Consider the following 17,805-nt stretch of genomic DNA (forward strand, 5'->3'; position numbering starts at 1 on the left):
CTGGAACAGTAATGTGGATTTTATTATTCATGCAAAAAAGCATAATAGACCAACATGCATAAGTCATGAAGAAATAATCTAAACCTAGCACATTGGTACTTCCTGTTCCAATCAGAAGAAAATAGGAACATACAGTTCATTGTTTATTTTAATTGTTAGGTAGTCATTTTACTTGGTTAAAACTGATGGTCCAAGACACTATTCAGCCAATATTCTCATTGAGAAAAATAACAGCATTGCCACTGTTATTGGTCCTTCTCTCACTGTAAAGTATTATTGTATGTGTTAAAAATCACAGAAAATCCTTCACGTCTGGTTCAGATTTCAGCTAAATATTCAGTGTGTCAATCCATATGCCTACATATTTGTTAACTATTCCTGGTAATAGTTCAATGTTTTAGGGTAAATAGGTACTATATTCAGTTTTCAAGAGTGACAGGGTAAATAAAGTTCACCCATCTTGATCATAGGCAATTCATCATCTGGACTAAGCTTTCTTTTACTTATATATTTGACTATTTATAATTCTACTTAAAAATAATATGTAACCCTGATTGCCAGGTGTGTATTTCTTCCTAAAATTAGTCTATATTCTTGCTGATGTCTGTCAACAGTTTTAAAGATTTAAATAAAGGATGCCCTAAACTCTCTTAATTGCAGCTGTGAGCTACAGTTTTTGTGAAGCAATGAAAGTGCAGGATATATCTTGAAATGTAAACAAATGCTATGCATTTATTTATTTTCTTTATAGTTGTGTTGACTTTGGATGCAAGAATAAACTTTGCTTTCAGTAGATTCCCCTAAGGCATGATTATTACAGGATTTACTGCCTCATGTGAATCACTGAAACAGCACTTAAGGAAGCCTGAAATGAAGATTATAGTACAAATAATATAACCACAGGATATTCAATCATAATTGGGGATTTTGACAAGTTGCATGGGGTGGTTGTTTGGGTTTGTGGGTTTTTTTTGTTTGATTGTTTGTCTGGTTTTTAACCTCAAGAAATGTAAATAAGCAACTCACCTTATTAGAAAATTCAACCCTCTACAATTAGAATTTGAAGCCACACAGCCCAGGAACCAAAAAATTATTTTTCGTAATTCTAGGGTGGACTGATCAGTTGAATTTGGTCTGACTTTCAGCATGGATTTGACTGAAATCTTCAGTTTAAACCTGCGCCTATGATTTACTTGATCTGAAAACTTATTTGTGGGTAGTAAGAAAGTCAAAAAACAATAATTTGTGTGAGGGGGGGAGAAGTTTCAGAAAGAAATTATAAATACAAGTCATGGAAAAGGAGTCTATAGAAAGAAGAAAGTGAATAAAACCCCACAACATCTGAAAGTAGAGGAATTTACATTTTTAGACACTCAGTTTCTGATTGTACATAAGCTTCAGATTGGATACTGATATTAATCAGAAAATTCTTTGATGGACTGAATTGCAGACTCAGTACATTCTCCCTCACCCCCAAATCTTGGTATGATCTACAGGAAAGATACCATAGAATAGATTTGTCCTTCAATTAATGGATATTGATTATTTGCTGAAGTCAACACATACACTCAAGACCAGATGCAGCCCAAACATAAGGACAGTTTCACTAGTTAAATGAATTTCATGCTATAACAGATTTCAGTAGCTTTAGGAAGAGTTTACAGATTCTTTATTTTTACCCTTTTCAGTGAGATGATTTGTTGACTAAACTGCCACAGAATACAAATTATACTGCCAGAATACAGTAAGTCACTTATTTCCATTTCTGCTGACAAGTGTTCTTAGCCATTCATTAGCATATCTTTTAGTTATGCTGATATCTACTGACATGATTGGAAGGTCTCTTCTGTTTCTATAGACCAGCTATTCCCCATGTTGGAGATTACTTTCAGTAATTCCTTTCTGCTTTATTTTTATTCTTGAAACTTGCCACTTCAGCTATTTGGTGTAAGCATGCACAGAGAGAGCTTACTGTTTGTTTTTGAAGTACACTTGCAAGATTAAGTACCTGATTACCCAATAAATGTTAACAAAAGATATTGTACTCTGCAAATCATTGTATTCTGGTACCTGACAGTAATGACTTCTTATATTTCCCTTACTTTTCTTATGATGCACAATGCTAATGGTAGCAACTTAATATATACCCACTATTGTCTCAGATACAATGTGAAAAACCACATTGAATATTAAAGAAAGAAGCTTACCTGACCGTCCATCCCGTTGAAAATCCACATGGTACCATTCACCATCATTTACCTTCTTCTGCAAGGCTTTTATTTTTATAGTACCTGATCCCATGTCTAACAGCAGGTAGAGGTGGCCATCAAGCATCTCAATGGCAAAGAAGTCAACCTTCACCATCTGTGGGTGTTTGGCATCTTTTTGGTGCCTTGGTTTTCCATGACTGAAAAGAATCAGGCCATTTGGCTCAGTTGTACGGAAGTCAAATGATATTGAGCCTGTTTTCTTGGCATTCCACTTTGGCAAAGAGATGAAAGACTCTGGTGTTTCAAATGTGATTGGATCTAAGGTTGCAACATTCTCACATTTAAATGCTACAACCCCATGAATCTTCATTTTAGCATCTCCTTGTTTGGCAAGTCGAGATAACTCCAACCTGACATCATTATTTTTATATACAACCTGCAAGCAAAGCAGAGGAGTTACTAAGAGGAACTTGATCATTTCAACAAACAGATACAATTCTGAAAAGGCATACTATTTTAAAGGATAATAATGATGGCGCATATATATGATAATTTACACACACAGAAAATTAAATAACTGTTTTCATTGACTAAGAACTTAATAACCGTTTTCATTAAACCAAAGTTGCTCTAAAAACATCCCTAGAGTTAATTCAAACAATCTAAAAGAATCTGCACATAATTTATACTATCAGTCACAAATTAGCTTGCATGGCCTTGATTGCTGAAAAGCCCTCTTGGCACCGCCATTCTATTACGTTAGAGAAGTATTAGATTTCTTTTTCCTCTGAACCCTTTGTCACTGTCTTAACTTTTCTGTTCATGTACAAAAATGTATCAAGGTCAGACTTTATAATTTAACATCTTTTCAGTTTGTCCTTGGGGCTGAGGAACAATAGCATCCATGGTATTCATGAAGCTATAAAATAGGGAAACTAGTATCACAGAGATCAAAACAGACAAAAATCAAAAAATCTTTGAGCCAGTTCAATTAGACAAAAAATAAAACCACTTACATATTTTCCCTGACTGAAGACTTTTCTGACAAAAATGAAAGACAATAATAGTTTTAAATCCAACTGACCTCCACACCAAGTATTCCTGCTTGAAATCACATATTTACTCTGCCCAGAGTAGCCTGTCATGATACAACCATTTCCAAGGGTTTAGTCTTTATTAGCATATTCCAAAATTGCTTCCATTTCTGTGTTGTCCAGGGTACAAGGACTGCTTGACTGAAATTCCCCAATAGCAAAGGTGTGCACAAGTATTTTGTCAGTGTTTTTAACTATTCAATAAATTATATACTCAAGCTAAAATACCACTGAGGGGCTGAATATGAATGCAGAGTGACAGCAGCCAAAATGTTCTTCTCTAAAGTTAAGCCTCCATTAGAAAGCAATCTGGAACAAAAGCAACAGCTCAGCAAGTGAAAGCACTTTGTGCTGAGGCTGCTTCATCTAGAGATTCCATACCATTCAGGACTAGATCACATCTGGCTGCTGATCCAGTGTTCCAAATATACCATGTAGTCTGAAGCTGTCTAATCTCTGCTTTAGACCTTACATCCCTATTAGAGGTTAGAAAGTGCTTAATGAATACTTCAGGTAGAGTTTCTGGATTAATTTCCTAGTTTGAACACAGTTGAAACCTAGCATACACACAATATAAGATGGCATACCCCACAAGTGATTGTTGCTATTGAAAAATGGTGTTCAAAGATAACAGAACACTAAAGAGATGACTGATAGATTGACAATTTTTTACAGTAAAAATTGTGTTCCTTCAAATTACATCATTATCCACCCAGCAAATTTCATCATAAGCCATGGCAGAATTATTCCACTACATTAAAAATATGTCCTAAAAGATAATAAATAAGGCTATTTCTCCATTTTATTTCAGTACAAATACTGCTGTTCCCACTGGAGCTGTGCCTCCAAAGACAACAAACAAACTTCACAATGGCTTCCTGACAGCAGACATGAAACTCTGCCACAGAAAGACAGATAACATGCGTTGCCTTCTTTAAGCGAAAACAGCAGAAGTGACTAAAGTGGACTAACTTGCAATTTTTGAGAATAAGGATCCACATTTGCATCTATCACATACTTCTGCAACACCTTGGAGATCGCAGATTACACAAAGGAATTTAGAAGAGTACTGGAGAACAAGCACATGCAAGTGGTCTCCCGTTGGGGTGATTTTCTGTCATTAAAGTGAAAAGCGACAAAAGGTAGAAGAATGCAGCAAGAAGCCAGTAGCCTGGCAGGCAATGTTACTTGAGAGATGTCTGGTCTCATGAAACATTGGTTACTTTCTACGGCAAGAGTGATTTTGGATAGCTTCCGCCTCATTTGAAGGAGTTACAGGGGGCAGCCTTTCAGGATAGACTGAAAAGCATTAAACAGAAGCTAGAGGATATGATTAAAAAAGGAATAAATGGGCTGTCATTAGAATTAAATCAAAACAAAGAAAATGAGGAGACAATAGTCTTTAACTGCCTAGTGAACAAAGGTGGGTACCAGGACAATACAAATAAATATACAAAGAGAATTTATTGGTTGTGGACAAATTGAAATTTTCTGATGTTAATGAAAGCTGGTTGACTGAATAATAAAATTAGTAGCTAATAACTACGTTAGAAAAACTGAGCAGACAAAAGGAGAGCTAAGATTTCCTTGAAGCCTAAAACAGTGCTATAGGCTTTGAAGTCATTTGCCAACTCAGAAAAAACAATTTTTAATAAATATGGTTCAAGGACCCGATGGACAAAGCGCAAACAGGAATACTGGTGATAGTATTCTCAATAATTCATCACTACCTCTTTAAGTAGCTTAATATAAAACATATGTGGGAAAAATTGTTAGAGCACTTAAGAATGACAAATCACGGGAATTTTATGCCACCAGTATTAAAACATTCTTGAAATCCTTAAATACTGCATATGACAATTTCTTACTTCCATATTCCACAATTAAATCTTCACAGTTACTGAGATGTGAATGATTGCATCTTACACTATGTGGAAACAGAATAAAGTCTATGTCTATGTTTTAGAGTGTTTATGTTCTAAGTTTTAGGATGTTTGTATTCTTTTAATCTCATGAAACTGAAAATTTGGAACGGAATTATAATGGATAAGTAGTATTAAAACAGGAATATATGAACCATAGCAGAAAACCATAACTGAAAATAACTGTAAACTATTGACTGAACACAGCTGGCATGTGGAAGCCCATTTCCTGGTGTGTCGGAGACCATATCTTAAGACAATTGCCTCAAAGCTTGTTTGCAACCCAGCTCACTGCGGGATCCCCCAGCGGGCCAACCAAATACAAACCAGACAAGGAATAAACAACCACCCAAAACCACCCTCGAATGGATTTAGAGAATGGGTACGTCGTTATGGAAAATGTGTCTAGACACCGACCCCCTCTCCGACCTGCTAGAGCATACAGATCCCACCAGGACTGAGAAAAAATACATGCAGTGGACTGGAAGAATGTGGGGTACGTGCCATTGCCTAGGAAACAATCTCCCCAAACATCTTATAAAAGGCCATGCGACCAACAACGGGGGGACCCCCATCACTGATGCACACAGAAACTACAGACCAACAGGACACCACTGGATCCATGGTCGTGACCATCTCTTGTGACTATCTCAACTGCTTGCTAGGTTCCTTTCTTTCCTGTCTTTTCCTCCCTTTCCTGTCACCATTTCCTCATGTCTTCATTTGAATAAGTGATCAATAAATCTGTGTGACTGGTGGCATTTGACCTCGTTTGTGTCTTAATCTCACTCTCGGAATAACAACAAATCTCTATGGCTTGGGTCTTCCCAGACCGTAACATGGTGTTATGCTGAGATTCTTACCCCCCTTCCCACATCCCTCTCCATGAAAGATGTACTCAGCCATCAGTGGAGCACAGCAAAAAGGAGAAAAGCAGTATGTCCACAAAAAGAAGTAGTCATTAAATTTTGGGAAAAGAACTGAACAGTAAGGAATAATTCTATGACTAATATCTGCTTTATAACTCATGGAGGTATATGCTTCAAAATTGACAGCCTCTAGGGTACAAATAATTTACTCATTTATTAGTTTCCAAAGATTCCGCCTTTTAATTTTTTTTCCTTCTGAGTACATAGGGACAAACATGCTTTTATGTACTTTTTTGTATGTTATCCACTGCTGTTTCCATCTAAGACACTTGACATATTATTCTTCAATGTTAACTCAATACATTCTCCCTCCAGTAGAGACATGGATCCACAGTTAGTCAAGTGAAAGTAATTTGCAGTGGAGAAATATACGAATCACATTCACCTTCACTCCTACACAACCAGTCAGTATCCTTACACCACTATGTGCTTTCCTAGCACATTTATTGGGCTGGCCCTGGTAATAGGCTATTTGCTTTCATACTCGATTCTCACACCCAAGAAACAACAATATAATTTTCCTGCACTTGAAACTGCCAGCCCTCAGGGAACTGTATCGTGCTATTAAAAGCACCTTGAATTTGCTTTCTAGTCACTATATTCTCACTTATTAATATTATATAAAGTTCAAGACCTCAGTCTTTAAAGTATATAATTACCTCCTTGTTGGAAACTGGAAAAGGCCACCTAAACTTCCAAGAAAAAAGGAGCAGTTAGCAATTCCCCACACAACTTGCAACTGAGCTATCCAAAGCAAGGAAGAAATTTGATTTCCATGAAAGAAAGGGCAGACCTACATATCCTTTTACAATCAAGATACGAGCTCCCTTTGCTACAATCTAGGCCAGCCACATGCTGGGTAACTTACAATATCACAGTGCTGAGTCTTAACAAATAAGTCCAGCTAAGAGACAGCAAATATTAACTTACGCTCTGCACTCTCTTTAACATGGTCTGTGGTCATCTTGGAACTGAGGCAAAATTAATTCATGCTTCCCAAAGATATATGATATATATAATTTATTGCAAGCCAGGGGGATAGCATGCAAAGAATTCTAGAAATGTATAAAGAATCCACTGCAGATCTTGCCAGTCATCATGCAGATGCCTTCAACAACAAAAAAATGTAGCAGAGCAGCCAAGGAAAATATATTAATAAAATTGGCAATGTATAAATGTATGAATGACTTTGAGAAAGGGTGAAGGAGAAGACAAGGAATTTACTGTTGATATTGGAGATGTATCCCAAATATACAACACCTCAGATATCAAATTAAAAAGTCGCTGTAATAAAAACATTAACATCAACAAAACCCTACTAATTCTTTCTACTAATGCTATCCCATGAAATTTAAAACCATGAAAGATGTGAAAGAATCGAGATTTCCACACCATTTTCAATTCAAAGCACAGTCCTTTCCACATGAAAGATCTCTTTTTGTATTTTGTACATCAAATACTATGACTGAAGAAATGGCATTACTCTTAAATATTTCAGAATACGGACCAACTCTGCTAGCAATAGCCTTTCAGTCACTGTGATTAAAAGCCTTTAAATTACTATGAAGCACTTCTTTCAAATTACTTTATATTATTAAAACAAATTATGAACCTTAAGGAGCTAATCACATCACCTAATTTGCAGCATCTAGGTCTCCTTGAGAATCAAAGAGAAACTAGGAGTTCAGAGCACCTACATTATGATCTTCTTCTAAAGAGCTTGTCTATTTACTTAAAAGGGAGGTGAGGAAAAAATAATTTTCTAAGTGCAATTTGAAGCAATGGATTAATCCAGTCACTAAATCTGTTTAAAAAATGAAGCACATAAATCTTTATGTTACCATAAAGCAGTATTTTCATATTTTCATGAAAGCTGGGTCACGTAGTGCAAACAATAGTGGTTAATTCTCTAAAATGGAGGATAATATTACCCAAAATGGCTCAGGTAGGTGCTGCTAACCTACAATTTTATGCTGCATGGTGAAGTCAGCAGGAGATAACTTAGGGATGTCAGAAACTGTAGCAATGGGACTTACAGTAAGCGAAGCCTGAGGCAATTTTATAAGCCTACTTTAACAGTCACTAGAATTTTCATGCTCACTAAGAACTACCTGGTGCATATAGCATCACATTCCCCAGATATCCAAATGCAAAATTTATCATTGAGGGTTACCGTGTCTTTTTAGTATTTGCTGAATGGTTTTGAACTAATTCTTGAATGTTGGCTTCTCACAGGAGACTTATCATTTTGCTAAAGTGCCGTAATTAATTTCCAAGCTCCAAAATCACTATATCAAGGAACCCAATAAACTACAGGTAATTTATGCAAAATTTAAGAAGCCCTAGTTCAAGTGTTTGCAATGGAGTGTATTTCTGAACAAAATGTGAAAGAATGGAAATGAATGGAAATGGTTATTCAAGCCTCTAGGATCACTCAACTTTATAAACTGGCTTTGTTTTCTGAACAAAGAATAGAGATTAGCAGGTATAATGAAAGCTAACGAAACAGTTTATTCATCCTCAAATGAAATGGCTTTAATTTTTCTGAGGTGGATATGTATATGTGGTTGGTAGTGTGGGGCATTTAAAAGGGGTTTATTCTGAGAACCAAAACAAAACCCAGGTGTCTACAGAGTCCTGCTGAGTGGGAGGTAAGCCTCCCGACAACAGAACAGAGTTCCATGGTATAGGTATGTAAACACTTGGAGAAAATGATAGCACATGCATTTTGCTACATTATTTCAGATCAATTAATATGGCCTGGGAAACTGCTCTGCAAGTTTCAGCTCAAAAAACCTTTGACTTCAAAGAGTTAGGAAAAAAAAAAGCATGTCTAACCAACTACAGGGCCACAAATTCCATGGAATATGTATCTGGGAGTTTCACATTCACCTCCATCTTCTTCCTGTCCACTCAGAGCATCCAAAACTGTGGAGCGGAAACACAGTACGCTCAACTGCCCATGCACTCTACTAAAATTGGACTTGGCTCTTCCATGGTGACAGAAGAGGAAAGAAATCCACATGAAGACTATTGATTGTCCAAGTCCAAAGGAACACAGAACACTGATTAAGTTATGTAATAGAAGGAAAAAAGAGTATTCAATGATTGGAAACATGTAAAACGGATTTATTAGGCCTTCCCCCTCTCAGGGCAGTGGCTTTTAAAAAAACATGAAATGGACTTTTTTGAGGCTAATGTATTGTTCGTATAACATGATTATATACTTTGTTCTACTGTTTATAGACTTAGATAAAACAACTATATTTTAAAATCAAACGCTCCACAGACTACTTTGTCCTACAAGGTCGAATGAAAAGAATAATTAGAATAATTCTTGCTATTGGAAGCCAGGACCAGTAATGCAGGAACTTGGGTTTAACCTGCATCTGACTGCCTCACAGAGAAACTAGCTTCTCCATGCTTCTCTGTCATTTCCTGACAAGGTAAAAACTTGCATGAAGACTGAAGTTTGCATTACCAGCATTGGGTCTAGTGGAGCTTTGTCCAAAGTATCACAAAAACACAGATTCACAGAATAGTAGGGGTTGGAAGGGACCTCTGTGGGTCATCTAGTCCAACCCTCCTGCCGAAGCAGGGTCACCTACAGCAGGCTGCACAGGAGCTTGTCCAGGCGGGTCTTGAATATCTCCAGAGAAGGAGACTCCACAACCTCCCTGGGCAGCCTGTTCCAGTGCTCCATCACCCTCAGAGGGAAGAAGTTCTTCCTCATGTTCAGACGGAACTTCCTGTGCCTCAGTTTGTGCCCGTTGCCCCTTGTCCTGACACTGGGTACCACTGAAAAGAGCTTGGCCCCATCCTCCTGACACCCACCCTTCAGACATTTATAAGCATTTATAAGGTCCCCTCGCAGCCTTCTCTTCTTCAGGATGAACAAGCCCAGCTCCCTCAGCCTCTCCTCGTAGGGTAGATGTTCCAGTCCCCTCACCATCCTCGTAGCCCTCCACTGGACTCTCTCCAGTAGCTCTTCATCTTTCTTGAAGTGGGTAGCACAGAACTGGACACAGTACTCCAGATGGGGCCTCACTAGGGCAGAGTAGAGGGGAAGGAGAACCTCACTTGACCTACTGGCCACACTCCTCCTAATACACCCCAGGATCCCATCGGCCTTCTTGGCAGCCAGGGCACACTGCTGGCTCATGGTCAACCTGTCGTCCACCAGCACTCCCAGGTCCCTCTGCGCAGAGCTGCACTCCATCAGGTCCTACCCAAGCCTGTACTTGTGCATGGGGTTGTTCCTCCCGAGGTGCAGGACCCTGCATTTGCCTTTGTTGAACCTCATCAGGTTCCGCTCTGCCCAACTTTCCAGCCTGTCCAGGTCACGCTGAATGGCAGCACAGCCTTCTGGTGTATCCACCACTCCTCCCAGTTTGGTGTCGTCAGCAAACTTGCTGAGGGTACATTCTAACTCTTCATCCAGGTCGTTGATGAAGAAGTTAAACAAGACTGGGCCCAGTACTGACCCCTGGGGGACACCACTAGTTACCGGCCTCCAACTAGACTCAGCACCACTGATGACAACCCTCTGAGTTCTGCCATTCAGCCACTTCTCAATCCACCCCACCGACCACTCATCCAGCCCACACTTTCTGAGCTTCCCTAGGAGGATATCATGGGAGACTGTGTCGAAAGCCTTGCTGAAGTCTAGGTACACAACATCCACGGCTCTCCCTTCGTCTACCCAGCCAGTCATGCCATTGTAGAAAGCTATCAGATTGGTCAGGCATGATTTCCCCTTGGTGAATCCATGCTGACTACTCCTGATAACCTTCTTTTCCTCCACTTGCTTGATGATGGCCTCCAGGATAAGCTGCTCCATCACCTTTCCCGGGATGGAGGTGAGGCTGACCGGCCTGTAGTTCCCTGGGTCCTCCTTCTTGCCCTTTTTGAAGATTGGAGTGACACTGGCCTTTCTCCAGTCCTCGGGCAGCTCTCCTGTCCTCCAAGACCTCTCAAAGATGATGGAGAGTGGCTCAGCAATGACATCCGCCAGCTCCCTCAGCACTCGTGGGTGCATTCCATCGGGGCCCATGGATTTGTGGACGTCCAGATAGCTCAAGCGATCCCTCACGCAGTCCTCCTCGACCAAGGGAAAGTCATTCTCTCTGTAGGCTTCTTTTCTTACCGCCGGGGCCTGGGATTCCTGAGGGCCTGCCTTGGCGCTGCAGACTGAAGCAAAGGCGGCATTCAGTAGCTCTGCCTTCTCTGCATCCTCTGTTATCAGAACACCCGCCTCATTCAGCAGTGGCCCCACATTGTCCCTAGTCTTCCTTTTGCTACTGAGGTACTTGAAGAAGCCCTTGTTGTTTTTGACGTCCCTTGCCAGATTAAAGGAAGTGATATTTACATACACATTTCCTATAGGGTGTCATCTCCCTCACATTTTTTTTTTTTTTTGCAAGGAAGATGGAAGCCACTATAACAAAATTGTGGGATATTCTGACTTTCTAGTATGCAACTACAGAGTACAGAGCACACTGGCCATTCAAATAGAGAAATAAAATGTACCCAATCTGGTCAAAAGCTACACTCAATAAAAGCTGGGCTTCAATAGTACATGTCTTGAGGTAAATATAAAAGTGTAATATACTCTGCCATGATAATGCACTCAGCTAGTGCTTTAATGCTGCACTAAATGGCTAACTGAGGACAATAAATTCGTGATGTTTATTGGTTCTGCAACTAAGCAACATGAACATTTTCTGCACTCATCTTTCTTTGTATTACAGGATATATTGCACATCAGACATTTTTAAAACTTCTGTTCACAGAAAACTGACATAAAAAATGCACACAAATATATGTTCTATTTAAATTGCTTAGTGTCATATCCCTGTAAATTCTAGGAAGGCAAATGGAAAAAGAGTAAAAAATTAGCATAATTATACAGAATTCCACCACAAAACCAGTAGAACATCTGAAGGTCCACTGTAGACTGTGTGAAAACCATCACTACCCTACCCCCAAAAAATGATGCTAAAAGAACGTGAAAAAATGGAATAACAAATAGCTCACAATTTTGTACAGGGATGATATCTCAATTGTCATTACTTACGGCAATAAAAAAGTTGGCAATGGTTACATACACTTGTATGTAACCAACAGATTCAGAGTGAAAGGTATATCATGAACCTAACAGAGCACTGGTTTGAAAAACTTTTTACTTGCTTTTCTTTAGATTCACTGTGCAGTACTGGGAAAGTCAGTTTCATGCAGCGGTCACCTATCTGCAGAATTAATACAATTGTGATAGCTGACCTGCTAGGCAAACTGGTCTCTTCCGCTGGAGTTTTGAATGCTGATCTCAGAACTGTTTGTTTCTTTTCTCTCCCACTTTGACTGCCTGAATAGAGACATCTAAAGAGGATGCCAGAGAACGCCTTTCAATGTTCTAGGTTACTGGCATAGTGTTTAACATGTTCTATAAGCGGAAGTTAGAAAAATGTTAATCTTTTTCTAACAACCTTGATAATGGGATTGTTATGTTTTTCACCCTGCTATGGCCACAAAATCCTTTTTCCCCCCTTTCAGTAGTCTATTTTGTTATTCTTTGTATGTCCTGCTGTCAGCTGCCAGACTGCTGAATGTTTCTTCTCGCTGTGGTTGCTATGCTTTCTGTTTTTAAGAAATGGGTTCTAGTTTTCTTTCCTTTTATTTTTTTCTTTTAACTTCCCATGGCAAAGAGACATAGAAATTTCTTGGCAACATCTAAATTGCAGAATTTAGGAACAAGCTGGTTCCATAGAAGCTCAATGAGCTCCCAAGTAGGAATAAAGTCTTCACCAAGACAGAAGGCACAAAACAAAACCAAGAGAAAAAAGAATCACCAAGAGGAAAACAAAACATATTATTTGAGGCAAACGCAGCTTTGCATTAATACAATATATAAAGTCTAAGGAAGAAAACAAAATATATTTCCCAGTGACTGTTTCGGAAAAGAAAGGGATACAGAAGACTCAGTTGTGCTGGATTTCAGGTTATTCCTCCCCTTTCTTTCATAGTGCAGAAAGAGTTATCAAAGACTAATTCTGCAGAAAAGTCAGAAACATGCTATTTTTCCTTATTGCCATTAACCATTGCTGCTCAAGATCAAGCATAAGAACTCTCTAGGGACTGCAAGAAAGAGGCACTGAAAGCAGAACACAGTAATTATAGTTGTATGGTTCAAGCCTTATTTCTTTAGCATAACAATTCATTGTATGTTAGATTTTTTCAATCTTTACCACTTGAAGCTTTAAAATCAAGGTCAGAAAACACAGAAACAAATTATGGGAAAAGGCAAAAGCAATGTAAATGTAAAAATGAATGTTTCATCTCAAGTGCATCTGAAAGCCATGTGGCAGATATGCTTAAAAATTGAGCTACTTTTAATTAAGGTAGGACCTGTATGCAAAAAAAAAAAAATGGAAGTGGTCACAAAAAGATGAAAAGAATAAACCACAAATTAAAGAGAAAAGCTAACATTTACCCAATATAGAATTCAAGTTTGGGAGGTCAGTGATCTAAAGACAAAATAACAAAAGCTTGCTAAAAAAAAAATCATTATCAATATATGTAAAACTGAATGTCTGCAAATATTTGAACAAATATTTTATTCTATCTTAAACACATTTGAAAACACATATAAAAACAACTGTAGGCTCCAGTTAAGTACAGGACATCAATTCTGCATATCCTTTAGTGAAATGAGGGGGGTTCATTCCGTCCCTCATTAGCTTTGCTTTCCTTCCTTCACCCTCTCCCATCAGTATATTATTAGCTGCCAATTTATGGCACTTAACCTTACTACTTCTCCAGAACAGTAAATACCAGACTGGCTTTTTCTTCTCCTCTCTCACTTGTGCAGGTTACTTTTTCATCTAGTTGAATAGCTAGCTCTTCGCTGTGGGTGTTTCTGGCTGCTTTCTGCTTCAGACTCATCTGCTCCATTTCCTGATTTCTGATTTGAAAGAACCACTGAGGGGAAAATAGCCCTTTAATCCAAGGCTGAAAAACCACGGCTATTGTATGAACCTATGGCCAGCCTGCATGTAGATAGCATCCTTCCCTTTCAGCTGTCAGAGGAGTATTTGCCCAGTGAAGTTGGCTACTTGTTGGTGAGCTATAGAAATTTTTCTTCTCCCATTCTGGGAGTTAGCACAGTACCTAGCTAGTTTGGCAGCTCTCTGATTTCGGTTTATGACACTAATATAGTGACAGTCTATGCAGTTGTTGGCTAAATTCTGCCCTATCATGATAGATAAATAGTTTTTAAAAGTCTAACTCCCACCCACTAACTACATTGCTAACTTTCCCTTCACTTGTGGAGTGACTGACACATTCCTGGAAGATATCCAGGAAAATTCTTCCCTACCTTCACCTGCAATTTCTCATGAATTCTCATAATCCTTTTAATGTATTCTTTTAACTTTCCAACACTGCAACTTCAGTAACTCTTCACATCAGTGTTTTGAAACAATCTTTACCTTCTCGGATACCTGTAACAACGGGAAGTTAAGTTTTTTGTAGTATTTTTGCATGCAAAGTTATTACTATAATTCCCACACAAGGAACATGGTATCAAGCTGTCACGTGTTTCAGAGGCAGCTATTCCTTCACCATTTTTCAGTGATACAGAGAAGTACACCTTGAGGCTGCTGGGCAGAGAAGTAAGAGCAAAAGCGGGGCTCTTCCACCTCAAACACTGATCTGCATAGTGCACAACGTGTATGGCTAAAAGCAATTTAGAAATTTTCAAGAAAAGGAGTAATTTAATTCATGGAATATTTCTAAAGCATCTCTTTTATATTTAAGACATCTTGAACCACAGCCTAACTGTGGGCCATATTTACATTAATAACTTTTACTGAGATTAAAGCTGTCCTCCAAAACAAACTTGCTGAACTAATCCAAATTAATTATCATCATCATAATGACAAGGAACAGGGATGTATTACTTTGTTTTCAAGATGTGGCATCTCATTGTAGTGAAAGAACGAAGCAGAGCATGCATACTTAAGCATGGTGTTCAAAGGGTCTGATTCTGCTGGATCACCTCCAAGCCTGAGACTTTGGTTTCAGTGTAGTGGTAAAGGAATGTCAGATAATAAAATCCCCTTTTGATTCTGTTCTGAGTAAGAGGTCCCCAGCCTCAATGAAAATCAATTATTTTGACAGATAATCAGTAAAAACATGTAACAGTACAACAAACTTTGTCCAATAACATTCAAAAAGAGCAGCTTCCCATATTAAAAAAACTACCAAGTACCTTTACACAAGCTATTACTGGTTATTATAATCTAATACATATGCAAACTTTTAAAAGTGTGCTGTTCCGCAAATATTAGTTTCCCAAAAGATTGGCTCAATAAGGACATACATATTTTTATACTTCTACAAACCTTCGTTATGATGTTTCAAAACATATATTTAATCATTACCATCTGAAAAGTAAAGGAGTAATTCTTGTCTCATTACTGCTTTCAAGTTGTCCAGTCAAAACTTAGAAAATATGCACCAGTGAGAGGGCAAAGAAGCATTCTCAGTCCTCAGTAGCTCTTAAACATATGAAAGTGTGTGGAATCAATCTTGGAAAGAGAACAGCTGATCATCGGGTTTTTTTTCTTATGTAACTGTATTCATTTTATAGCACAAACACTGTTTTTTAAGTAGCTAGATGTTGTCATTCTTGTCTTAAAATCTAAATTCAAAAAGAATTGTAGAATAGCATCTCCTAAGTAAATATTGTTTCAATTTTATGTCCTTAAAGTCTAATATTAGAACATACTACTTTCTGAAAGAAATACAGTAAGTATTGTTTAATTTTCTTTGTGGGTTTTTTTGGGGGGAGGAGGACAAATGCCCCCCCCAGATTCTTCATTTTCACCTCTCCTTTTTTTTCTAAACTAAGAATTACATGCGGGGGTGTGTGCACATTTAGCTTTAAAATACAATCCTGCAAGCAACCACTGGTATTACATTCCTCCCAAAACATTAAGCAGAAAAAAAGAATCCATTTACTTTCACTATTAGAATTCTAAGAAAAGAAAGAAATTACAACTGCTAGAACAAATAATGTGTAGCAATAATCATAATTATAGTTAATGTATTGATTTTTTATTGAACAAAGGAAAACAGCAGATTTCAGCTCCTCTTAACAAATTCAGCTGCTCTGGATCGGATTAGATCCAGAAAAAGGTAGGACAGCACAACACCACTGACTGTTAAGTGGCAAATGCTAACACACACACAAGTCATTTTACTCCTGCGAGCCATCTCTCATGTTGGAAGGTTTGTGTTTGTTCTTATAATAGTAATCAATATATTCAGAATAAAGGATCCACTTGAAAATATTCCTTCATTATTCAGGGACAAAGTATATAACAGTTTACAGGTTATCAAAGATTGCCCAAATAAAACTAATAAATACTTTATCATAATGCTCTTATCAAAATTTTTTCAACTACTGATATGGAAACAGGCTATAAAGTCTGGGCAAATCTGATTACTTCATAATCCATAAAAGGAGAAGAGCATCCTTCAGACAGACAACTTTGGTATGAACTTAAATGCAAAGTTTACAACTAGTATGATTCAGTGCTAATTTACAGTAATGAAAAGTTTTCTGATCCACTCAGTGAAATTTGTGTGTGTCCCCAAAAGCAGTCTCAAATGAAAAAGTACAGAGCAGATCAGCTAACTCCTGGAGTTTTTACAGAAACTGAAGCATCATACTATCAGTGGTAACTGAGGACATCTGGTAAGCAAAGGTTGTGAGGACCTGGAAGTCGACATCTAGGTGTTCATACTGGCCAATTTTACCAAACAACTTTGGACTCTGATGATGCATTACAGTAATATGTTCTCACAGATCTTTCTGTTGTTATCCGTTAGTGTAACACATCACCAAATAGCTGTTGCTAATATGATGCATTACTAGATAACGTGGAAGAGATGCCAGGGACAGAATCCAAGTACTTACTACGCTTTTGTATTAAATTATCTTAAAAAGATTAGTATTTCCAGTAAGGGAAAGAGAATCTTGACTAAGGAAATGGAGAATATAGGCAGCAAACATCTAAACACATACAAACTTTTCTGTCAAACAAGGTTTGCAGCCTTATAATGTCCAGGACAATGACATTTTGAGAAGTTCTGTTCTATGATTCTGGAGGAACAAGACTCATCGACATTTTCCAGCCAGGTTCTGGCTACTTTTGTCAGTTTACTGTCTGGCTCTTAAAATCCAGTCTGCATTTTATCATCTTTTTAATTAGCTTTATCTCCTACGGAGCAAAATATTTCATTTTTTTCTAAATATAGTGATTGACAAAAAAAAAAAGAAGTAGTCTTTTCTTTTCAAACATTTTCTTGGAACAGTTTTTCCCGTATCTGGCATATTTCCATTTTAATCCTGGTGTTGCTGAGGTGTGCTGAATATTTAATTTGTGCTAATGTCACTTATTTTTCCCCCCATCTATATAGATATGAATATTTACGAATGCAGCAGTGGTTGACCTGCACCTTGTATCATCTGAAAAACATATGCACACTGGGCACATGGAATGACCAGGGAGGAAGACCAGAATTTGTTTTTTCATCTTTCAAACACAAAATAAGCACTATCCATAAGAATTGCCTGAATGAAAAG

General features: G+C 38.0%; 1 protein-coding gene across 25 annotated transcripts in view; it reads right to left on the minus strand.

Annotated features, from left to right (window-relative positions):
- The window catches only part of NRXN1 (neurexin 1), a 738,722-nt gene that overhangs the window by 439,227 nt on the left and 281,690 nt on the right, over positions 1-17,805 (minus strand). For all 25 annotated transcript variants that reach the window (XM_075413190.1, XM_075413188.1, XM_075413180.1 and 22 more), the window contains one exon: positions 2,208-2,646. In XM_075413190.1, the coding sequence (XP_075269305.1) occupies positions 2,208-2,646 (439 nt within the window). The remainder of the gene's footprint in view (positions 1-2,207; positions 2,647-17,805) is intronic.

The sequence above is a fragment of the Opisthocomus hoazin genome, chromosome 2 (genome assembly GCF_030867145.1).
Source record: "Opisthocomus hoazin isolate bOpiHoa1 chromosome 2, bOpiHoa1.hap1, whole genome shotgun sequence".
Classification (NCBI taxonomy): Eukaryota; Metazoa; Chordata; class Aves; order Opisthocomiformes; family Opisthocomidae; genus Opisthocomus; species Opisthocomus hoazin.